Source organism: Kryptolebias marmoratus, linkage group LG15, assembly GCF_001649575.2.
Source record: "Kryptolebias marmoratus isolate JLee-2015 linkage group LG15, ASM164957v2, whole genome shotgun sequence".
Taxonomy (NCBI): domain Eukaryota; kingdom Metazoa; phylum Chordata; class Actinopteri; order Cyprinodontiformes; family Rivulidae; genus Kryptolebias; species Kryptolebias marmoratus.
The window spans coordinates 26,874,940-26,901,273 of NC_051444.1; the positions used below are offsets into that span (position 1 = coordinate 26,874,940).

General features: G+C 36.2%; 1 protein-coding gene across 1 annotated transcript in view; it reads right to left on the reverse strand.

Moving 5' to 3' along the window:
* LOC108242109 (protein kinase C-binding protein NELL1) overlaps nt 1-26,334 on the reverse strand; it is a 328,852-nt gene that overhangs the window by 80,462 nt on the left and 222,056 nt on the right. Inside the window, exon 13 of the mRNA XM_037979812.1 lies at nt 18,935-19,060. Within this exon, the coding sequence (XP_037835740.1) occupies nt 18,935-19,060 (126 nt within the window). The remainder of the gene's footprint in view (nt 1-18,934; nt 19,061-26,334) is intronic.

The window sequence follows — 26,334 nt, forward strand, 5'->3', positions numbered from 1 at the left end:
GGGGGTGGGGGGTAGTCTGCTTCAACTCAATGAGATCTTGCTGTTGGAACTACAGTGATTGGGAAATTAAAAACAGTTTGCTTTTGAAAACTATTGACAGTATGAAGTGTAGTAAAATAATGTTACACTTCAGTCATGCAAGCTGCTAAAGTTTTTAAAGATAAAAGTGATTATTAAAGCAGAAAAAAACAGCGTAAAAACTGGCATCATTGAAGAAAAACAAAGTATTCACCCCCTTGGATGTTTTATGCTTTTATTGCTGTCATAAATTGTAAATTTAAATTGGCCTTCTTTACAAGGGAAAAAAAAACAAACCTCTTTGATGTCAAACTGAAATCAAAATTCTACAGAGTAATGTCAATTAACAAAAAAAATACATAATGTGAATATGATTTATCCCATTGGAAGGGACTGTCCTAATACAAGGAGATGGATACGAAAGGATTTCCAAAGCCCTAAACATCCCCAGGGTTTCTATTAAATCCATCATCAAGAAATGGAAGGAATATGGCACATGTGTAAAGGTGGATTTATATTCTGTCTGAAGTAAAGAAACTGACTGTTGCTAATGTGGATGAGTGACAAAAATCATGTACTGCAAAGGAGCTTTGAGAACCCGTTCAGGACAAAAGGTCGAGGCAGAACTTTTTTTCTCGCAGTGGTATGCGTCAACCAATGTGCGTCTGGTCAGGAGCTACGTTGTGGGCGTGTTTACTGTATGTGGAATAGCGAGTGAACTCCAATGGAGTCATTTCGCTGAAACTGCTTCACTGAGAAGCAGCTGGCTGAGGCTGTTAGAAAATACAACCATCTTTACAGCTGTTTCAGCAAAACTTATGGAAAAAGTCAAATGGCAAAGAACTTGGGGAAGGAGAGACTGCAAATAGTGTGCACAGAGGAGACAGAGCGGAGACACTGGTGGCTCTCTATAGATGTGCTGGCCGAGAGAGAAGAGTATGCCTCAGTCGGGCAGTATAGGGACATGTTCCCTACATTCGCTCTTTGTGGCAATTTTTTTCAAAAGCAAACAGGATTTGAGGTTCTTTGTAAAAAAGGCTAATGTTTATTGACCATGGTTGATTTATGACAGAAAAAGAGCACAAAACATCTAAGGGGTGAATACTTTTATTAGGCACTGCACCTGTTCATATTTTTGATGTTGAAACAGATTGAACTGAATTATTATTTTTAAAAAAAGATTTACAGTAGAAACAGATTCATTGCAGCAGTTATTTTTGTGAATAATATTAGGATATAAGTTCATATATATAAATTTGTAAATATAAATTCATATTTGTTTGGTTTCTGTGCAAAGATCAAACTTTTTTGTTATTGTTTTAAAAGGGAGATTGCACGTTTTTTTTCTGTTTTGGAATATTTAGAAGGTGATAGAGCAGTTTGTTTTTAGTCTTCTAACAAATCACAGTTCTTATTTGTTTTTTTATTTGGAACGAAAAAACAGAAATAAAAACACGTCAAATGCCAATCTAGAGACAAAGTGTCACAAAAACACTTTTTTGACTAAATGACATGGGAAATTTTTTTTTTTTAAAAACTGGAGGTTTATTTATTTCCAATCCCACTTTGAACCACTGACATTGGTGTTTAATCAAAAAGTTAAAGGAACAAAACAGAATAAATCTGCAATGATGAAAGACAACTTTTGTTACCAGAGCAACTTGTAAATTGCTCATATCTTAACATCTCATAAATCTTTCCTTTTCTTTCAGCTCTTTGCAGTTCTGGATTTTACTGTTGATAAGTTTTCCTTCCAGTTATTATAAAAAGAAGATAAGCAAGATTAAAAGATTAATGTATTTCCCATTTTGTCATGAAGTTCTTGTTAAGTCTTGTGTTATAAATCCATCTCACTTATTTCCTGCTTGGGGAGCTCTTTTAGCCTCTCCATAAAAGCTTAAAATTTCTTCCCAACAAGCTGTGGGATATGTAGTTCAGCTCGAGCAAAGATAATGAAAAGAGACCCTCTGGTGCATGATGTATCCAAAGTCAGGAAATAATCATGTGAAATCATTGTAGTTTCAACAGTTATGATGATAAATGTGATTATGTTTTTTTGTCATGAATGTCTTTATTAGTTTTCATTGCAGATCATAGCAACTAAGATTAGTTTTGTCGAATTATATTTTTCTTTTTACTGTAAAATGTACATCTTCATTTTTGATCCTAACATATTTAGCACATTTCTGAAGAACTGAATAAATGTGAGTAACAAGTGTCTGACTGAGAGCTTATTACGTTATCAGGAATAACTGAGACATTGCTGTCACCCCTAACTTCTCACAGCCACTTTTGAGAAGAGCGGCAGATTACTTCATCTTCACAAACGTCCTATAATCATCATGAGAAGTCCTGAAAAAGATTGTTTCAGATTTGACCTCGAGCTGCTGCCGCCCTGCTTAAATTGTAACAAGCTATTCAAGAAAAAAGGAAACTGACTGATGGAGTGTTTAAGCAAGATCCTTCTACCAGCACAAAATAATAATTATGGATCTTTCTTGTTTATAAATATGAGGTTAATTGATTTTTGGCATCGTGTTTATTGATTCAGGGCTCACCGCTGAGCTTATCAAAGTGATTAAGATGCAGTTAATCCATCTTCAATTAGAATCCAACATGAATTTAGATGATTATAAACAATGCATTAAAGAGAGCTGTTTGATGATGCTGTGATGAGGATTTACAACACAGCTGCATTACTTTTGTATCCTCTATTTCAAAACACCAGTTGTGTGACAGTCCCAGTCAGGACGCGGGCTACAGCTGCCTGCACTCAACACACACACACACACACTCCTCATTAATATACAAAAGCTTTGGTGGGAGTCATGACTAATACATTCAGCTTAATTAATGAGTGGTGCTCATGAAGCCCTGAAGCGACTGGGAGAAATTATTTAGCCCTCTCGTCCCGTAGATTTCCTCCCCACGTTGAACTATAAAGAGAAGGCGGTACGTGAAACAGTTCGTGTAAGAGGGTAGGGAATGCAGTCTTCATTTCTGGTGTAACACGATTAAACATTCAGAATGCTAACGGTTGTGAGCTGACGAAGAGGAAAGTAACATAAAACACTGACGGGCAGGGATGCTTTTTAATGCTGTTTAATGTCTGCAGGCCAAGCTGAAATTATAGAGTGGGTGAAAACCAACAGATGGACTGGGTGAATTGATGAACAGTAAGCATGTGGGAAAAACTGCAAAGCAAAAAAAAAAAAAAAAAAAAAAAAAATCCAAAAAGGCAACAAATAGTACAGCAGACTTAAGGGTATGGCATTGTGCTGCAGGAAAAGTTGGTTTAAACAGAACTCCAGATGCGTTTTTTTTTTACCTTAGTATCTGCTTTGTCTAACTGATATAAGTGAATATGAAAAGTGAGTCGCTTAAATCTGGCTACACAAAGCTGTTTTTTTTATTATGTTAAGGGTACATAGATCTAATTCACAAAGAAATACCTTAGGCAAATGTGTAGAAATATCACATACATGCTTAGGATTTAGTGACACACTCCCCAGATAGTAGATGTCTTTAATGCTTCAGCAAAGGATGCATTTATTTAAAGCAGGGATGTCAGGAAATCACTGTGCACTGACCTGTAAACGACTAAGCAATAGCAGTACTTGTTATCAACTACTGCTTTGTCAATAAAACTCTGCAGCTATTTGAGGGCTGCAGGACAGATATGTCACTGCAGTGTCATGGCTAATGACTATCCACTGGGTTGGACGTTTTTAAACTACCCCAGGCTGCTACAGGAAAACAAAGGGCTGCAGAGTTTGGGGCTTTGAAATCCCACTCATAGTGAGAACAGTACAATGATAGTCAATCTGGCCTAGATGTTGCCTGGATTAACAAGGCACTTGCCAGATATATAAGGGCCATGACATGCCGATGACTCAAGGGCTGGCAGGAAAATACACATTTGGACAAGGACTGGGAAAAAAATGACAAGACCAGAGAGCAAAAAAGAAGATCAAGTTGGCGGTGCTCTAACATTCAGGAAGGAAGCTACATCTAAACCTTGAACTGGAAATGCTCTAACAACTTGATAGTACTGCTGAGAAGAGAGCAAAGGGCTGCAGGAAAGCCCTCTGAAACAACAATATGCTATCTCACTACAGTCACGAGATACAGATGAATCACTGTAGCTCAGGAAAATTGTGACCAGGCTAAAGTCAGTTTCAACTATCACCAACATTGAGACTATTTCATCAAGAATTTATAACAGCTCTAGAATAAATAAATTAATCCCCACTGCACTAGTCTTCATTGATTTTTCTGTCTAAAACTCTAAAGCCACATTGCACCATGATTGTACTTGGTGAATCAAACACGAACCTTTGCCTTCAGCTTTCACTGTAGGCATCTGTTCAATCAGTGATGTGATCTTTGTCTTTTTTTTAGGATGTTTTAAGTTTAATGGAGTGTACATTTCTGTATGGATATTTGTTATTTATTCAATAAGAACATAGAAATAAAAACAATCAATAAAGTCTGGGAATTAAAAGACAAAATTTAATAGCTTCATTGACAGTTTCAATATGAAAAGTGAGACAACCTGAACGGCAAATAATTAAAAAGTTAGTTAATAAACTTAGATCATAAAGAAAATAAGCTCAAAAACAAACCCCAAAAAAGGAGTATCCAACACAGTCCAAGCACATTCAACCAAACATTACACTTCCATCAACAAAACAGAAAATGTCAATCACCAAAGGAATGCTACAACCATCACAATGCAGTCCAAAGACTGCCAAATGGCCCACAGACAAGTTCTCACTCCAGGTTTCAATGCTCTGCTCCTGCTAAACAGAGTGGAGTCAGCTGGGCTGAATTATCTGCAGGAGATCAGGCACCTACATCAGAAAGAAAAGACTCAAAACAAACGCACACTACAGCCCGTAGCAGGCAGCAACCATCATAACGTCAAATTTCGCTTGAAGTGCATCGAGTATTTATCAGCATAACTTGGTACATATCATATACATTTCAATATAAAAGGTCCTTTTTTTATCTTGGTTATACAAAATATTTAGTTCTTAGGATTTTCCTTTTTTAATAGCAGCCTAAAATTTAAAACTGATACCTGCCAATCACACCTGTAGGTATACTGAAAGATTAATCCCAGTTCTTGAAAAATAATTAATGGACTATTCACACTATCAGCGGTTTGGTATCCAAGACAGTGTCTTTTTGTCTTTGCAATAATGCTACCTAATAATAAATGATGGTGTCACAGGAAAGTTATTACATTGCAAATGGTTTCCTCTGTGATTCACCAGGAGATAACAACTGCCTAATATGAGCGCACTGCCTGTCTCTGTCAGATTTGGCCAAATTAGTGATGATTAGAGAGTGATGTAGTGTCAAGTCCGGACATATTGACGTGACCCCTGAAGCGCTGAGCTAATGATGCATAATAACTGATCATCAACAGCACGGGCAGCGGCCGTTTCACCCTGTGAGGCAAGTGCACCATCAACACAGAACATAAGGTGAAAAAAATAATGATTTCAGGGATGTACTGGTATTACTTTCTCCTTTCACAAACAACATGCCTTTTACCAATAAAAACTTAAAAATTGAAGGCCCAGCACTCATTGAAGGAATGCATATGACCTGCCTCCTTTCGTGAGTTTTACCAAGATCAGCCTATGTTGAGGAATGACAGCCATTGTGGTCAAACACTGAACATGACGTTATGTCATATCTCATGTGATATCACAAGATGTCACACTCACAGTATGTGATGGCTCTCAGCTGCTACCACATAATTTTAGCTCAATATCTGTAAAACTGACAGATATAGCCAATTTTGTGTTGGCACATATAAGTTAGCTGTGGTGGTCATCTTAAATTGGGTTGATTCTAAATGTTAGTCAGTTGTAGATATAAATCAAATGATTACTTTCTAAGAGTTTCGTTAAAATCTGTTCAGTGGTTCATGAGATATTTTGCTACCAATCTAAGTTGCCTCAGAGTTCATTTTAAAGTTTTAGGCAAAGATCTTTTACAATATGCAGCACTTGGATAATGTGTTGTTTTGTGAATGACTCTCAGCTATAATTACATAGAATTATTATTAACACAACATCTGTAAAACTGACTGGCTTAGGTATTTTTGTGTTTTCTCAGGTGAGCTGGCCGTGGCAGCCATCTTGAATGGGGTTTGGTCCAAAAGATAATGGGCTGTAGATGTACATCCAGTAATTATTTTCTGCAAGTTTTAATAAAATTTGATGAATGTTTTATGAGATATGTTGATAACAGACACGCAAACACACACAAACAAAAACAATATTGTCTGCTTTTGCCTATTGGCGGCAGGCAATGAAGAGGTACATGCCTAACATCACTCACTGGTTTCCTGCAGTTGAAAAGGAGATATTGAGTGCTTATGAATCATCCCACTATCAATAACTCACACTGAATAAAAACAATAATAGTACTGTTTGAGTTTCTGAAAGTTTTGTACATTTTGGACATTTTATTAAAGACACTAAACAAAGAATAAATAATAAAAAAAAAAATCTATTTTATTTACAGAAATGTGTTTCTTTATTTGACCTTTTTTGCAGGTGAAGAGAAGGTGAAGCCTACAGGTTATGCCACAGGCCAAATGCTAAACTTTCCCATTTAAAAATCATCATGCTACGAACAGCAAATTCATCAAACTGGTGCTTTATTTTTCAATGATTTATTTTATTATTTTGTGCTTTAACATCAAACTCATATCAAATATCAATATAATATTGCAGAACAAGCTGTGAACTCAAGCTGAAATTCAAAGTAATCCACAATAATTCTTGGTAAAAACAATAATAACGCCTAACCGTGTGTCACATCTTGTGGAGTGTGTTGAACATGCCTGAGCATGTGTGTCAAGAGACTGCTTAAAATAAAAAAAAGAAATGACATGATTGAGTTTATAATTTGAATTAAATCACCAAATGATTTATATCCAAGAAGTACTTAAACTATTATGTAGACCTATTATTAGACACAGTGGGGATTCTGCTCTGTCATCTGAGAAACACTTAAAATATACTGCAGGATATTTGCCTGGTAGGCTGCTGATTAAAGACTCCTATCAGTTACAGATAAATAAAAGATCCAAAAGCTGTTTGACTTAATATAGAAAATACTCGATCCTTTAGCTCTTCAAAGCAAGTTTTGCAACAATCTTAGGTTATATAGGAACATAAATGACTTTAAAAAAAGTAATTTAAAAAGCCTGTATAGGATTTAAACAACAAAAAAAAACGGAAAGTATTTTTTTCAGCTGCTGTTTTCTTCGCCTGCTGCCAAAGACGAGAAAGCATGGTAATATTTTTACCCCATCTATTTGTATGTGTTTGTCTGTCATGTTAACAAAATATCTCATCAACCATTGGATGAGTTTTGAATAAACATTCAGAAATGATCAGTGGATGAACATCTACAACTGATTTATCTTTTGGATTCACCATATTTTAAGCTGGTCACTGCAGCTAATCAGCCAACACAAAAATGGATATAACTCAATCAGTTTTCACAGATATTGAGCTAAAATTTGATGTGCTAGTAGCTGAGATTCATTCACAATGCATACAGTACGCTATGTGACATTTTGTAATGCTGCATGAGATAATGCTATATTCAAAGCTTGACCAAAACAGCTACAACTCATTACCATATTTCACAGTGATATATTTCACAGATATTCTAAGCTAACAAAAATTGGGATGATAAAATGTGATTGACACTTTTCAGCCTTAGACAGTATCCCAATGTTCTTACTTTTTTGCATGCAAACAAAACAATCATGCTTGACAGCTCCACCCTGCGCAGACAAAGCAAGTATTATTGTTTACAGTCACAAAATAGATTTGTGTGCAATACTCTCTTAAAGATGAATGGATTTTAGCAGTATTACAAGTGATCTGTGCCGAGGGCAAAATAAAAAATCAATTTAAGCAATTACATGTTTTGTTTATTTTCTTTTTGTTGTTTTCTTTTTTTTTTAATATTCTGTCATGTCATGTAACAGGACTTATCCATGGAAGACCTCTTATTTAATGGCAAAAAAAGACATTACACTCATTATCTGTTTGAATGTAAAGCTATTTGGTCAAATTTGATTCTTTTTAATTATGTTATTTAAAACAAATATCTTCATCTTGGACACACAATATTTGGATGAATGTGGCAGTAGAGTTTCTTTATATACCAAATGATTAGAGTAAAAACATTAAATCTGTTAGATTGTTTTAACACAGGAAATTCACATAAATTAAAGGGCTATTATTCCATGAAACAATTCATATTGCCGGTCGCCTTTCATGCAAGATTTAAAACTAAGATCATCTCATAATGCAAGATGTTAGTGCTCAGAGAATGTGTTGAGAATTACTCTCAGCTACTACCACAACAACAGCAACCAAAGAAACAGAAAAAATGAGCTCAAAATCTGTAAAATTGACTGAGTTTTAGGCATTTTTGTGTTGGATAATTTTGATTAGCTGTGGCAGCCATTTTGATTTAGGTTGACTCAAAATGTTAATCAGTTACAGATGTACACCCAGTGATTACAATCTGAGAGGTTCGTCAAAAATCTATGTGATTCGTGAAATATTTTGCTAATTCTGCAGATAAACGAACACACATAGGCATACACTCTCACACACACACACACACACACACACACACCTACAGACACAAGCAAAAAACATTCTTGCTGATATAAATTAGTCAGATTTGTGTTCTTATAAACAGTTTTAAATAAGAGTAACTCTTTTATGCCCCCACTTCCTCCTACTTGTAAACACAGACTGTTTCCACACAATAAATAATCTTTACACAAAGTTGTTTGATACCTACAGTATATTCTGTATATTCTCCTTTTCTTTTTGGTTGTGAAAAACAACACACACTCACTTCTTAGTTCTGCGTTCATCTGAGGATCTTTGAGTTAAACCAACACCTCATGATTCACTTTTACTTTGCTTAATAAATTTCTAAAACATGTCCTCATCTCTCAAGCTGCGTCGCCTCTTTCAATAATGTCAAGGAGAACACTTCAGTAACGTGAAATTTAATGGTCTGTGACAAGCCCATAAAAAAGAACAGAGTGCGGCAGAAATTACAAGGTTTAATCCCCCCAACTACCTCCCCTTTCCCTTTTTTTTGGCCTACATAAAATTGTCATGTTCATTCTCAGCCTTGCTGTTCACCTTTACATGAAGTGAACCAGCAGAGATCTGTCCTGTGCCATGGGGCAAAATATATTGAGCGGTTGTCATAGCATTCAGCACAGAGGACATAGGTTCCCATTAAATTAGTTGGGGAACATTTCTGTATTCCCCGCTGTAATATACCTGGGGTTTAGGAGGCTGTTTTCTTTTGACCCGTCAGTCAATTAATCCACCTTTTCCCAGTACTGTAGCGTTAAAGAAAAATGTGTTTTTAAAGTAACAAGATATTGGGAAAACATAATGAAGCTTTGAACTGTCTTTGGACATAACTCTAAGAAGAGACCGTGGTAACTCTTTAGGATTACTCCACCTGTTTTGGTACAAATGTTTTTGATTTCATTTCAGTTTTTATTTTTCAACCTTGTTAACTCCTAACATGACATGCAGTGACTGGTGGCACACAGCATTTTTTTGTACCCTATAATTATGGGTATAAATTGACCAAATTTACAAAAGTATGGTTTGGTGGAGGTATAAAACTGGAGCTATTTTGGACTAACTTAATAAAATAACAGTAACAGGACAATATACCATGGCAACATGGAGAATGCTGGCACAGTTCTCAGAAAATAACTATTTTATTGAATATTTTAACACTTTGTTTTCTCAATCTTATTCAAGTATTCTTTTTTTCTGCCTAATTATAACCAGTTACTATCACTCTTTAATCCTGATTATGAACTTTGAATGAGGTGGTAAAATTAAGTGGTTGTTAAGTGGAAAAAAACAAACAACAACTGCCACTACATTTGATCCAAACTCGTGTCCCATATTTGAAAATCAAATGTTCATCCGCTACTTGATAATAAAGGGCTTTTCTCTGTGCACTGAAAACTGTCACCAACACTGTTTTGAGAAAATAAAGGCCAGCAATCCTTAAAGGAATCTGAGTCACCTGCACCTTCCATGCCAGTGTTTCAAACTGAAATAATCTTATGTTGAACAATGACTGACTTAAAGGCATTTTGGTCCAACCTTGAAAAAAATGTTATGAGCAATCTCAAGCAATATTGAAAGATCTGGAGCAATCAGTTAGGTCTCAGAGTATGTGTTTGGGATTATGCTCTGTTTAGCCCCACATGAGACTGTAGTTCGATATTTAGGGATAGCCTTTAGCATATTATTACAATAATCATTAATTTCTGAGAGTTTCATTAACATTTGTCCAGTGGTTTCTGAAATATTTTGCTAATACACATACAAACTGTATTTTGCCTTTTGGCAGTCAGTAATAACATATATATGTCCTATTAGGAATATGTTCCTCAAAATAATTTATTACATCTGGTAATAAATTGATGCAAGAAAACAAAAGCTAAACTCGAACAGAAATTTGTCTGCCACTTAGTGTCTTAGAAGCATGTTATCAATGACTTGAAGCACTAATGACCTTACACTTAAAACACAGGTGGCATGCAATATGCTGCAAATATAGTCACTTAAATTATGAATACCATTTTCAGCAGCTTTTGGCTTGCTGGAATGTCATAGCCACACAGTCCATGCCTTCCCCATTGATTCATAGCTCAGAAGCCCATTAAAATTTATTTAATACCCAATGAAATATACAGCTCGAGGCAATGAAGAAGGTAAGATAGCAATTCACATTAATGGAAGCATGTTCCTTTAATATGTTTTGTCAGTAAACATCCATCCCATAAATAGCCACAGAGCAATATCATTATTATTCCAGGAATGACAATCTATTCAGCCAAGGAGACAGACAAACAATGCATCAAAGAAGAGCAGACAATGGTTAAAGTGAGGCTGAACATCACTCTGGATTGTTGCACAGTTTGCTGTTGAGCAGGAAGAAACATTCCCTACATTAAACCTTTATGGGGAGGCTAAAATTAAACATGTGTGTCTTCTCAGAGGCAATTACAAATAGATGAAAGTGTGGACTAAGACAAACTTATCTGAGTTCTCTTCCTCCCTACCAAATCTGCGTTTGATGGGATTATTAAATTGGCTGGTGCCAATTCAGTTTAACAGCATGACCTCCATTTTTGAACCGTTAATATATACAGAGAGGGCTGTCAGACTTGTCACACCTAAGTTCCACAATCATTATATACACATAATTGGAATTGGATTAGATTAAATTTTTATTAAACATGTAATGCATCTCAGAGGGAAGGATGCAGCTTTTTTTCGTGTTGGATTTTAGTAGACTATTTGTAGCAAGTGATGCGTGAAATTAATGGCAGCAACTTTCTGGTCATCCATGCAGTAATACCTACAGTAAACGTTATCTGCAAAGAACAGGTTGATAAGAAATAAAACTACTAAAAATACTAAAGTGAACCTGATTAGTAAAGGACAGATTAGGACAGAGGAGAAAAAAAAGTTTGAAGATCAAAAAAAAAAGCATGTCATGCAAACTTAATAAAGGTGTAGCTGACTGGAACACATGCCAGCACTTCTGTCAGTTCATTCAATGATTTTAAAATACTTTAATTTGTTTATGGAGGCAGGGAACACGTTTAGGAGTAACAGGTGGAAAATTATAGTAATTAGATCTTGAATAGTGCGATGGTGAATAAACTGTGGCAGACAAGTGTTATTCATCACCACATGAAGCCACAGTGACCTCACACAGAGAAAGAATTTAAGCTGTGTTTGCTCAGTAAGCACCATCAAACGCACTTTAGCTCATTGTGTTTTATTCTAAAGCCATTGTTGAAATAAGAATTACTATTTTCATTTATAAAAATGGATGTCTGTATAAAGAATTTGTATTTGTGTATATCCAATGTATAACCAAGGTAGGTGTCCACAAAGTGGTTTCCTGGCATGTGATAAAAGCACAACTCCCATCAGCTAGATGCAGTCTGGCAATGTGTTTTTCTGTTCCATCCATCCATCCATCCATCCATCCATCCATCCATCCATCCATCCATCCATCCATCCATCCATCCATCCATCTTCTTTCGCTTATGTGTGGTTAGGTTGCAGAAACAGTTCAAGAGAGAAACCCAGACATCTCTCTCCCCAGCAACACTTACCAGCTCCTCTTATTTTAAGGTTCATTTTGTTTCTTCAGTAATTATTATAATTTGAGATTCATTAGTCAGTGAGTCTAAGTTCTTTTTTTTTTTGTATGTTGCTTAAGCAGAACTGATCTGCTTCAACTTATTCTTATGTACGTTGACATCATTTTTATTTAAAAAATACAGTATAATTGATACTGAACAACAAATAGATAGATGACAATCAGAGTTTCAATAATTCTTTACTATGTGGGTTTGTACGTATTTGAGTATTAGATCCATGCAGCGACATATGAGACACTTATGGAACCGATGTGAGCCCAGCTCAGATTGTCTGCCAGAGGCCTGGGAGCTTGAGGGTTCTACACAGTATCTTAGCTGTTCCCAGGACTGAACTCTTCTGGACAGAAATCTCTGATCACCTGGGATCTAAGGGGGCAACAGCCTCAAATGCTCTGAGAATCTCTACAACTTGCCTATTTCCTCTCTCAGCCCTCTTTCTCAGTATTCTTGTGTTCCTTCTTTCTGACATTCCAGCCATTTGGGATTGCTACATCTGTCACCACTGATTTCATCTGTAGCTTGTTGATCATCATAATGTCTGGTTGGTTAGTCATCACTTGTTTGTCAGTCTGGATCTTTATGTCCCACAGTATATTTACCTTGTCATTCTTTACCACCTTTGGTCCATCCAGTCTGTACTTGGCACAGATGTTCCTGTACACTAATCCAGGTACTTGGTTATGGCTTTCAGTATATACTTTTTCTTCAGTCCTATCTTATCTTTCCGTAATGGTACAGCTTGGCTCTGATGCTCACTAGTCCCCTGCCTCTCTCCTTTCTCTTAGTGTACAATCTCAGGGTGCTGGACTTGAGGTAAAACCATCTGTGCATTGTGAAGAGCTTTTTTGTCTTGGTGTCACTGGCTTATATCTCCTCATTTGGCCATGTTATTATACCAGCAGGGTATCTGATGACTGGCAATGCATAGAGTTGATGGCTTGGACTTTGTTCTGCCATTCAACTGGCTCTTCTGGACCTGCCTTACTCTCTGTAGGTATTTGGTTGTGGCTGACTTCCTTACTTTCTTAACATGGTTGCTGTTTGCCTAAGACTAAAGAGACATCACATAACATTATTGTCCTAACTGCTAGTCCTGGGCTCTACCACACCAAACAGGACCCAAGATCCAGGATGTGCAAAAATGCCCCTGAGACAGTTCAGTGCATAATAGTGAAATGTAAGATGCAGGCAGGCAAAACATACATGGAGTGCCATAACCAAGTGGTTGAAATAATGTACAGGAATATCTTTGCTGAATCTGGAGGTCCTGCAGTCAAAGTAGGAGATTTCAACAACAGTTGTGGCAAATGGCACTACTGAGATATTATGGATCTTCCAGATCCAGACTGACAAACAGCTAACTGACTAACCAACTGGACATTGTGGTGGTTGACAGAAGTAGGCAGTGATGAAAGATGTAGCAATCCTAAGCAATTTTTCCATTAAAAAGACAGAACATGAGATGCTGGAAAAATAGTAAGTAAAGAAAAAAGAAATAGAGAAGTTGTGAAGTGTCAAGGCCTCTGTGGTACCAGTGGTCATTGAAGTGGAACCAGTAAAGTAAGCTTTTATTTAAAATTAATTTATTATTTTATTTATTTATTTGCAACTTGCCAACTTGCTTGAGGTTAGATAAAGATCATCATTTTGCATAAAAACAGCCCATCATATCCCTGAACATTCCTAAAAAGCTAAGTATTCTGCTTCTCTTTTCAGAGAAGAAAAACTAAAAATAGAAAACATTATGACTTGAGAAAAAAAAAAGAAACACCAGGCTCCTTTGGTTGAGAGATGTAAATTAACATACACCCTTGATTTTCAGATATGAAGTGCCTTTCTTTTGCAGCTGGTTTTAAAATGTATTGGGCTCTTTAGAGGTAAAGTAAGAAGTAGGTATGTTTGATTATAATTACAATGTTTATGTTCTAAATCATCAGAAAAAAATGTAAAGTCAAGAAGTGTTTAGAATTGCTTTAAAAAAAAAAGTCTGATTGCCCCTCTTTTGAAACAGAAGAGAAAATGGCCTTGTTAATGAATGCTGATAACAGGTTAGGCAAAGTAACTGAGAACAAATTTAGACATTGGATTTCGAACAAAATAGTGCAAAAAAAATATCTGTATTCTCTGAGATGGGTTAAAACATTTTATGTTATAATAAGACTAATAAAAACCAAAAATGTTTTATTTTGACCTAGTTTTGTTGATTAATTGGTGCTTGTACACTAAACACTAAACTGACTTAAATAAAATATCAAGATCAAAATTCTCAGTTTATTTATATTAGAGCAGAAAAACACATTGCAAAGTTAGAAAAAAAGAGGTTAATGTTCAAAATGTCTAGGTCATGAGAAAAAAAATATATCAAAAGCATTTGCAATAAAATAATGTGAATAATATAACAGCTTTACATCAAGAAAAAAAGCTGGAGACCTGCTACATTAAATGTTCTGTACATTCAGGTGGCAGTAAAACGAACCCTGGAGAGATTAGGTCATATTAAGATTTTAAAAGGCTGAGATATGAAACCTTGCTCTTTCTGCCACCTCTCCTCTTTCCCCTATCTCCCTTTCTGTTTCCCTGAAGCAGCTTGCCTGCTTCCATAGAAGTGAAATCAAGTGGAACCACAATTACAGCAACCTCCTTTTCTTTTTTTTTTAAAGGCGCTGTATGCTCACGAACAGAGCAAACCAGAAAGGGACGAAGCAAGTTGAGAGTGTCCCACAACTCCGGAGATGCATGCTGTGTAAAAGTTCAACATCTTTCAATCTTCTAAAGGAGAAGAAATTCAGATTTTAATATCAGGAGAGCTGAACATTTAGTGATGTAAGCCATGTTTGAGGGCGAATGGACTGATGCATGGGTGTCCACTGAGACACATATACAGTACACTCACAAACACACTGGCCTGAAGCAAAGAGGCAGGAACAAAATGCAATACTACCATCGGCTACAATTTTCCTCCGATGTAAAGGTTTTATCTCTGGTCTGCTTGCCATGGCATTCCAGTTTATTAAATTAAAGGCCTAGCATTGCTTGAAAGAATACATACTGCCTGTTACCTTTTAGATCAGAGTTTTAAACTAAGATCATCTTATTAAAGGAGGAACAAAACTGTAGCAGTGTTGGTCAAACCTTTTAAATGATGTTAGGCATAATCTCATGTAATACTGTGAGATGTCACGAGGTGTGTTAGTGCTTAGAAAGTATTATACAAGGTGCTGAAGATGACTCTCAGCTAGAAATTGGCTCAGACTTAGCTCAATATCTGTAAACAAAACATTTTTTGGGGTGTTAATGTTAATTCGCTGGTGGTGGTCATCTTGAATTAGGGTGCCTCCAAAGGTTATTGAGTTGTAGATGCACATTAGTGATTCATTTTTGAGAGTTTTATTAAAATCCGTTCAGAGGTTTATGAAATATTTTGCTAACAGATAGACAGGGTTAATGCTAAAAGTTAATGACAAAAAAAAAAGAACCTAAAATATTGTGCAGAGGGTAGTGCTTAGAGTATGTATTAGGGATGATGCTCAATTAGTACCATACCACATTTAGCTAAGAATCTGTAAAATTGTCTCAGGTTTTGCATTTTTTAAATTCAGCTGGTTGTGGCAGCCATCTTGAATTGGTTAAAATTAATCAGTTATAGTTGTACATCCATTGATTACTTTCTGAAATTTTTACTAAAATCTGTCAAGTTGTTCATGAGATTTGATACGAATAGACATAGTTGACTCCAACAGTTAATTGCAAAGTCCTGAAAAGAGATATTGTGAGCTCAGTGAGATTGCTTAGCTCTGGCAGTCATCTTGAATGGTTCAAAAAGTTAATCAGTTGTAGATGTAGGTCCAGTGATTATTTTCTGTGAGTTTCAATAAAATATGTGCAATGGTTCATAAGATATTTTGCAAATGCTACAGCAAAACAAACACAAACACACACAGACACAAGTGGACTCAGTCAATAACATGATCATATTTATCTTCCACATCCTGGCCAGTGGCCTTTCTGGGTGGAGTTTGCATGTTCTCCCTGTGCTCATGTGGGTTTACTCCAGGTACTCAGGTTTCCTTCCACAGACCAAAAACATGCATGTTAGGTTAATTGGTAACTCTTACATTGTCCCTAGGTGTGAGTGAGAGTGTGAATGGCTGTTTGTCTCATTTATCTCTATGTGGCCATGCGATGGACTTGCAACCTGTCCAGGGTGTACCCCGCCTCTCCCACAGTGACTGCTTGAGATAGGCACCAGCTTGCCGCGACCCGGAATGGAGAAGCGGGTAAAGAAAATGGATGGATGGATGGATGGACATTTGTCTTCAGTGGCGGCGGATAAAAACACACTACACTTCAAAGCTGTTGAGATCATGCAAAACAACTATGTCAGGAAAGGCTATTTATAATTTTAAGATAAATGGTTTATAATTTATTAACAAGAAATTGCACTTGCTGTTACAAGGTCAGGCTATGTGGCTTCACTCTTTGAGAGGAAATACAGACCTAACTTTTTTATATATGCAACAAAGCTGAAATTTTTAGTAATCAGAATTTTCTACCTGCAGACTGTAGATTGATTTCTGACTTCAATCATTTTAGATCAAAACTGAAACACTTTCTGAAGGATAATCGCTTTTTTATTCATGAATAACTGCCACCCTTTTAATATTGTTATTGTGATTTGGTTTAATCTTTTTGTTGCATTGTCTTAATAAGTGCTAAAAATGCTATAGTCTACAGTGTTTGAATATATTACCACATGTCCCTATATGAGTAAACAATAAAATGAAACGTAGATTAATAATAAACAATTTTGTTTTTGGATTAGTATGGATTTTAATGATCAACATATTCCTTTTTTATGTGACTGCAGCTTTACTATCATGACAGTTTTTCTTTCTTTGTCTGGTTAATAACAAAAATCATAAAAGCCAATTGCCATATATTGTTCAGCTGAAATAAGGGCCTCATTTAAAGGATTAAATATATAACAAGAAAACAAGAATCCAAAGACAGGTTCAGAGTATAAATCTGAGTATGTCCTTTTATATTATGCCAACAGCATCAAAATCATCCCAGTTAAAGAATAAGATTCCTGATTACAGCAGAAACAGCCAATTACCAGAGCTGACATGCAATTCTGCCACGACTGTGAAATATGAGGTCTTACATATGACGATCTGACACCCTCACAGGAGATGCACAAGGAGAAGCTGAACGAGGGAAAGGGAGGACAGCAGGAGGATTTATCTCTCCCTGCAGATGCAGAGAGTCCTCCTTGGACTCCCCGTCAGCAGCTAGGACAGTTTTACAAGCCACAAAATGGATTGATTGTCCATGGATCCCTGTCCCTGTGTGCCTGCCAACTGTTAGCTAATTAAAGAATACTTCTCCTGAGAAACACTGAGCAGCAACCAAGCACATCCTATTTACTCTTGAGAAAATGTGCCGTTTAAATACCCCTTCGAAAACAAAGAGAAGCTGCTGAACTCTTTATTAAAAAATAGCTTAAGATCCACAGAGCTTTAAAAAATGTCTGCATTCTTTGATAACATGCTAATTCTGTGAGACATTAAAATGAGGAATGCTGGGTAGAATTCGCATGAAAGGAAACAGAGTTTCAAAACCAGAGTGTCAGTGCAATGTGGCATTCACATTTAAGGATCACATGAGCCATTAGGTATTGAAACATTTCACTCCACTTCCTGGTAGTGCTAGAGAAAAAAGTTAGGTGAATAGAGGAACTTGTGGCATTTATGCTGTATGTATTAAATCCCAGAGACACATTTCAGTCTTAACCAAAGCAGTTAATAACGTAGCAAACACTGCAGTGAAGTTCAACCATCTGGGGCTAAAATAAAAAAATAAATTAACAAATAAAATCAGCAACAAAGGGTGGGTGATAATGGTTTGGCCCATTTGTGACTGTTAGCAAAATCCGTCATGAACCACTGGATAAATTTTAATGAAACTTTAAAAAGAGTAAACATTGAATGTTCATCTGCAACTGGTTGACCGTTGGTAGCCATCTTGAAGCATATTGACGCTTCAAGATGGCTACCACAACCAACTAACAATACAAAACAGAAATACCTATATCACAGTCAGTTGTATAGATATTGACCTATAATTCAATGTGGTAGTAGCTGAGACTGATCCACAATATCAGTGCTAACAGATTGCATAAGATCTTTGTTTGAAATTCTGACAGTAACTATTTGGAGTCCACTCTGTCTGTCCGTTAGCACTGTATCTCATGAACCTCAGCACATATTTCAATGAAACCTTCAAGAAATAATCACTAAATGTGAATCTGAAATTGATTACCTTTTGGAGTCAATCCAATTTAAGATGGCTACCACAGCCAATACAAAAATATCTATAACAGTCAGTTTTACAGATATTAAGTTAAAATTTGATTTGGTAGCAACTGAATCATTTGCATCTTGCAGCATATCATGAGATTGTGCATAGCATTACTTTCAAGGTTTTACCCAAAACAGTTCAGTTCTCATCATAAAATGATCTTAGTCTAAAACTATGGCATGAAAGTAACTGGTGTTATGTGTTCCCTAATGGAATGCCAGGACTTTAATTTAATGAGTTACTAATATGTTTACACGTATGCAGACATACCGGTGCAGGAGTATTCGTCCACTCTGACGAAACCTGGTAAACAGTCACAGCGGTAACTGCCGGGCAGGTTTACACACATTGTGTTGGACTGGCAGTAATGCATCTGCGTTGCACACTCATCAATATCTGAGGAAAAAAACAGAGCAGAAATAGTAGATTATTAACTCCCTGACAGTTCTTTAAAGACAAACTCACTCCTTGAGCAACTGTATAAAGATGATGAATGAAGCTCATTGGACTGCATTATCTATGCTGCTCTAATCACATTCCAGCAGGAGGGTCTCAGAGCATCGCATTTCTTAGAGTTGTGGCATCGCACAACTAGTGTGCGAAATATAGAGTGACAATCGAGTGGGTCGATGATTTTCCCACATAGAGGCAGGCCTACTCGAAACAGTAATGTGTTTTTGGCTGAAGTCTTACAATTATTCTAGTATTATTTTTTTTTAAGTCATGTCTCCCATCTCTACTATAGACATAGATTATAATAGATGACATTGAGTCTGCCACTTTATATATAACACAATAATTTCTGTAATCAAATATAACAACACATTCTGAAACAAAAGTGCCAACAAAACAGAACTTCAACATCCAAAAACATAGCTCTACAATGTTCCAAACATTAGTGTCAATAGGAGAAAAAGAGAGATCTTAGCTCCAATAAAACAATTACAGTAAGTCATTAAAAATAAAACATGGCATATTATGGTAATAAATACACAAATTTTGTCAGATATTCTCTTGTAAGTGGCATAAAAAATAAAACAAATGCAGTGTGAATGCGGAGTGCTGTTTGGCTTTATTAAAATTTGTTGAAGATAAAATTCTTAAAGTTAAAACAAGCTGAACAGAATCTAAGATTAGCAAAACAGCAGGTCAAAATAACACAATTCCAGCCAAAACCTAAAATTTAGGAAAAAGAAAACAATACTTAACATTATAATTATCAAAGTTGTCTAAAAGCTAAAATAAGCAAAGTTGCAACTAAAAGCAAAAAAATATCAAAATTGTAACTAAAAGTTAAAATTAGCTAAACTGTAGCTAAAAGCTAAAATTAGCAAAATCATTGCCTAAAACCTACAATTAGCAACATAGTTTCTAACAGCTAAAAGGCGCATACTAAGACCAAGAAATAAAAATGCTAAACATTTTTAAAAGAATCAAGAGATTTCAATACAATTCCATGGGAATTTGTTTCTCTTTTCTTTTGTAAATCAACTTTAATTATCGAAAAGCATAAAACACATAAGAGCATAAAAGTGACAGAATTTTATTCTCAGTTAAACCAAAAGTTTTGAGAAATGAATGAATAAAATAGCACACAGTATGAGAGTTGTCTGATTGCAAAAACACACAAGAGAAACTATAAACTGGAAAACAATGGTGTGAATGCTGACTCAGCAATCATACAATAAACAAATATTTAACCTAATTCAACTGTTTCGTTCATCTGATAAAAATAGGAAAATAAATATTTTACAAAAGATATGGAAATATAACAGTTAATAGTTAATACTTCAAAAAACTTAAATGTTTAATCCTGACCTAGTTTGATCTTTTCTATTTCTTTTTTTTCCCTAAGGGTTGACAGGTTTGAAGTGGTGGGGGGTCTTATACTGTTTTTTTTTTATCTGCTTTTCTTCTGAACACAGAAGGCAAAATTAACTCAATAATCTAAGAATGAAATGAAGCCTGAAGTAACTCTCAGTGTAAATTCAACTACTATTGTTAATGGACTGGAAATGAGCCTACATAAATCAATGTGTTTTATGGCTTATAGAGGCATCGAAATGCAAATAATTTGGGTTTTGATTTATTGATATTTGTTTGTACTTGGGCATTTTAAAGAGATTTTTTTTTACCCACTGACATGGGAAAACACTTCAACAACTACGCTTACTTCAAAGGGAGTCTTGACATTAGTTCAGAAGTGTTCAGAAGGAGAACACATCTTAGTCTAATGTTAGTTCTCCATCCATCCATTTTTTCGATCATGTGGCAGCTGGTGCCTACCTCCAGTGGTCATTATGTAGGAGGCGGGGTACACCCTGGACATATCGCAAGTCCGTCACAGGGCTAGACAGAAAGGAAAAAAATAAAACATCCATACGCTCTTACACTTACAGACAATTTATTGTTACCATTTAACATAACTAATGTATTTTTGGTCTGTGGGAGGAAACCGGAGTATCGAACATGTAAACCAGGCAGGAAGTGAACCTGCAAACTTCTTGCAAAGAGGCAACGGTTCTAACCCCTGCCTCACCACGCCATCCTAAAAATGTCACCGAATGTTAATTAGCCAAGTATTTATTTAGGGCACGCATTACAAGGGCTAGTATTTACCGTCAGACACATAACACATTTAATTAAAAACGCTAAAAAGGAAACTGAAAAATGCATTATTTACAATATTTCCTGAATGCTATTTTTTTAGGCTGTTTGACTTGTGGTGAATAATAACATTGTTAGACAGGAACTTGAGACAGATGATATACTTTACAGTATATCTGACAATGGGGGGAGGTTCATGTAACAATAAGTTGGTCTATTTTGGTGGCATTCTGAAATCATTATATCAAACTCTTCCATCTTTAACTATGAGAAATAAAGTTGAAAATATGGTTCTGGATAATATACACTATAGAAAATCAATAGATGTTTTGTTTGGTTTTTTTTACCTTTTTTTAGAGGGTCCAAGCCTTAATTGGGGGGGTCAAACCCTCTCTATCCTCCCATGATTTGAACTATATGCACAGCTAAAACCAGTCCTAAGGATGGGTCAATTTACAGATCATTCTTTCAGAAAAAACAAACAAACAAACAAAAAGGAATTGTGTAGAAAATACAGAAATCAACCAAAGATTTTAAAGAGAGAAGTTAAAAAAAGAAAAACAGTTGACAAAACACTGCTAAGAAAAACAATATGCCACCTCAGGAAACCATAGAAAAGCAGAGAGAGCTTCATCTCCCCTAACATCCATAATGCACAGCTAATATCAAGATAAATGACACATTCTCTTTATACACAGATATCCTCTCTTTCTAATGTAGCTTGAAAGACATTGTACGGACATTACAACACGTGGCTCAGGAAAGCATTAGCTGGAGCTGGATGATTGCTGATGAAATGGGATGTGAAACACACAGGGGAGGTGTTATGCAAAGGGGCTTGGATTTCCACGCACGTGCATGTGTATTTACACAGTTTAGAGCACTTCTGTGCACTGCGGAAAACCAGATTCCTGAGGCTAACAGGTCTTTCTACCACTTAAGGGACACGGCATGCCACACTTAAGGGAAAGAGAGTGTGAGGAGAAATTTCCATATCCTTTCTTTGGATAAATATGTTTTAGCCTCGAGGTGTTCGGCTCATACTTTCCCTTTCCAGCAGAATGAATGTGGATGAAGTATGTAATTGACTTATATGCAACACCAGAAGGTTTTCTTCTTGGTAAATTTCATCCTTAGTAAGCATACAGGCAGAGTGCTGAATTGCACAAAAAGAAAAAAAAGATCATGTACTTAGGTGTACAAAGCCTTGATAGCCTTGAGCATAAAAAGCATTGATCTGCTACATCAAAAAATATGAAACTTATTTGAGTGCTATGAGGCCTCAAAGCCATACCTGAATCCAATTTCCATCCTATTCAGAAGCACTACTCCGCCCTAAAAGCCACTCATTTGATTACCCTTTATTGGCGAAATGCACCAAAGCCTTGTTCAAGGATGATGGCAGTCGGCCCGAGATGTCGCCGACTTCCAGCCTCAATCATTCAAAGTCAAGAGCTCACCACTTCTGTCAGCTTTTATTAGAAGTGAGAAAAGCATCTAGTCAGAGGCATGATAAGGCTTTTTGATCTCCGTTGTTCCAAGGTTCTTCTCTTTCATGTAAGTAACATTGTGTGCCGTGTGTGTGTGTGTTGTGTGTTGTGTGTGCCCTCTGCAGCTTCTTCTTGAGGCAATCTTGCAGGTGAGCTCTGCTGACAGAACTGGAACTGTCATTTTACACAGGGGGATTTCATTTTTTTCTGGATTTGCTGGCATGTCTCTCTCTTTCTCTCCCTCTGCCTTTCCTCATCCCGCCCCCCTCCAAACCAGACCTCCTCTTCCTCCTTGCCTGCTCGCCCCCCCTCAGAGGACATTCTCTTCATCTCTCTGCTGCTTTATTCATGCTCTGATGTAGGTCAGGACTGGGTAGGGGGAACAGCTAAAAATAAGGCAGGATAGGACTCTGTGCACCAGCTCAACCCTCTCTGTGTATTAGTGTGTCTGGCACAAACAGAAAAATAGAAAAAATAAATAAAAAAGGGAAAGTCTGACTCTGAATGGGGAGTGTTTGGGTGCTGCGAGGCAGTAAGGGAGACAACTGCTTATGTTTTGGGTGTCCACGTGTTTCTGTGTGTGTGTGTCTCACCTCTTCATGTAGAGGTTAATAGAAACAAGCTTCTATCCAACAACATAATTGTCTCTGTCTGGTGGAAACCCCTTTATTTTCTTTACTCTAATAACCCCGAACAGCATGAGCATATAAAGCGAGAATGCTTTTGTAGATGTAGTCCAGTTCTCGCCCACTGGAGCAGATCAGTAACTTTGAGCAGGCCATTTCTGCTAGGTTTAAAGTCCATTGGACGCTGATGTTGGGTCTTATTGAGAAAAGAATGGAAAGGCATTTAGAGACAAATGTCTTTTGACTTCAGAAGTCTTCACAGGTTTTGTTTTGTTCTTTAAAATTAAACCAGTGGAGCTTGGTTTCAGAAAAATGCCAGCGCCTGTTTCTGAGCGTGTGCACCGCTGTAACAAAACTACTTTTTTGACTCCATTCAGTGGCAGATTGGCTGTCACACAGCAGGGTGTTTTTGAGATTTGTAAACAAGACCAACACTTAGAGGGAAAACAAAAGTGAAATATGCTTGATTAAGGTGGTAAACATTGCCAGTGTTTTATTAAATTATGTCACTGTTTGAGTAACCTTGTTACCCTGGTAACCTGGGAATAAAGCAGCATGCTGTCAATGCAAGCAGTAAACCTAATGTGTGATTTATTTTTGTAAAACTTCACAACATATCTTTGGATCTACTGGAGATAATAGAAATGCATCTTTTGATTTAAATCCCATTTTTAAAGAGATGTTCATGTTTTTAGTTTCCCAGATTATGCTTTCATTTGGAATTGACATTCTTTTACGTGACAAATTTCAGTGTATGCAGGGCTCACATAAAGAAAATTGGTTACGATGTCATAAAAAAAATATGTGGGTGTTTAATGTTCTTTTTTACAAAATAATGTATGTGTTACAAAAGTCAGAATAATGTCTGGATCATATTGTAAAGTTGGGGTAAAGCTATTCTTTTCTATGAGACCTTTGCAAAGACACCTTAAGAACTGGCTTTTTATTATCGCCCACAGCCAAAGGTAAAGGCAATCAAAAAGATTTTGTGCATGTTTGTTCATACTGTTAGAAAAGTACCTCATGAAGCGCTGAACAAATTTTAATGAAAGTATTAAAATGGGTTGAAATCTACAATTGATTTAACTTTTGGAGTCAACACGGCACAAGATGGCCACCATAGTAAAGAGATCTTATCAAACACAAAAATGGCTATAATTCATTTATAACTCATTAACTTTGACACAGTTTGACCAAAAAAGATCTAACTTTCATTTTCATTATAAAATGATCTAAGTTTAAAACTTTGGGGAAAAAGGCGGAAGGCAATATGGATTCCTTCAAAAAAAAAAGGGCCTTTAAAAAAAAAAAGAAAAAGAAAAAGTCTTTTTTTACACTATTCCTAGCAATCACAGTACCACAGTATTCTCCTTTCCTTTGACCTCTACCTGTCTATTTTCATGTACATAGAAGGTAATCTTGCTTGGCAATTAAAGTTCCATTAAATGTACACAGAGCATTACATTTGGTTTTCCTCTTGTTTATTTTATTTTTTTCTAATTTACATTATGCAAAGAGCTTATCCACTTTTTTTTTTAATTTCATTTTCAGAGTGAGAAAATTATGGTTTCATATTATAGATATATTTGCAATTATGTCTAAGCAGGTCTAAATAATTGCACTTACGCTATTGCAGTAAATTGAAAATACAAATGGCAACACTGAAAAGCAAAACAAAAACTTCCAACAGATATTAGTGAAGTGTTACAAACAACAATGTTGAAACAATGCCTGTATTAAAAATCTCAAATCTCTAGATTATGACAGCAGTCTGCAGACTCACTATTTGGTGATGTTGTACTGTGACGTTGATGAGAAGGCTGGTACAGTGTCAAGGCTGTGCAGTCAATATTAAAATAAAAAGAGCTGACATCTGATAAAACTGCATCTGGCTCAGAGTTTAGTATATTATCCAAACTATGTTGGTATATGTAGCACAAAGGCTAGCCTTGTCTGAAAAGGCAGGATTAAGCTTATTTTACAAAAAAAATAAAGCCTTGTAATGTTTTGACAATTTTTAACCACTGTCATATCCTGAGGTTAGCATTTGTTGTTTGAGTTATTTGTTACTCTGTTATGTTATTCAATTACATTTTCTCCTTGTTGCGTTACTTAATCTTAGGACACACTGCATACTGTGTGAGAGGTAAAAATGTGAAAACCGCAAATGAATGCGGGGAACAGACCTGACCTTACCTCAGTCATAATCAATCAATCAAGCTTGAATTTCTGGACAGCTTCTATTGTTGTTTGGAACAGAAGCCAACAGAAACCATTTTACAGACACTGCCATGTTGTTTTTTTGGAACCAAAGGCTGGTCCCGTTCCATTTTCAACTATTGGATTCCAGTTTGAGGTCTATTTATTATTTACAGTCTATACAGTGTGCTGATTGTCATTTGTGTTTGTCTACCCTTTAAGCTGTCACCATTGCATGAGTTTCCACAATAGTTTGATGCTTTCAATTGGCTTTAGTTGGTTTGACAAATCATATAATCTGGGAACTCTCGTCAGGTGCAGTTGTTAGTGTGACTGATTCCCAGTATTTTATTTGTCATACAAAAATGTGCTGAAGCCAGTCTGTGTACTCCAAGTCATTTAAAAATCTGTAAAGGCTCTGAAAGTTGTATAGTGGTTGTCCTCCTACAGATTCCTTGTGTTAAGCATGTTCTATGTTAGTCTCCTACCTGTCATTTACCATTGTTTTCCTTTAATCATCCTTGCCTTCAGTTAACCATTCACACCTGCTCCTCATTTCAGTAATAACTCCTCTCTGCTTATCTACTCCACAGATTTTCAGCTCATCGGCAGAATCTACTGTTGTAATCTCTTTTTTTCCCCAATTGGGGTCTTTTGGTTTCTCCCTTGTTTGGTAGATTGTTTGTTTGTTTTGCTGCCTCATTTAATAAAGTTCTAGTTTTATGTATTTCTTTGTGTTCTGTTCAGC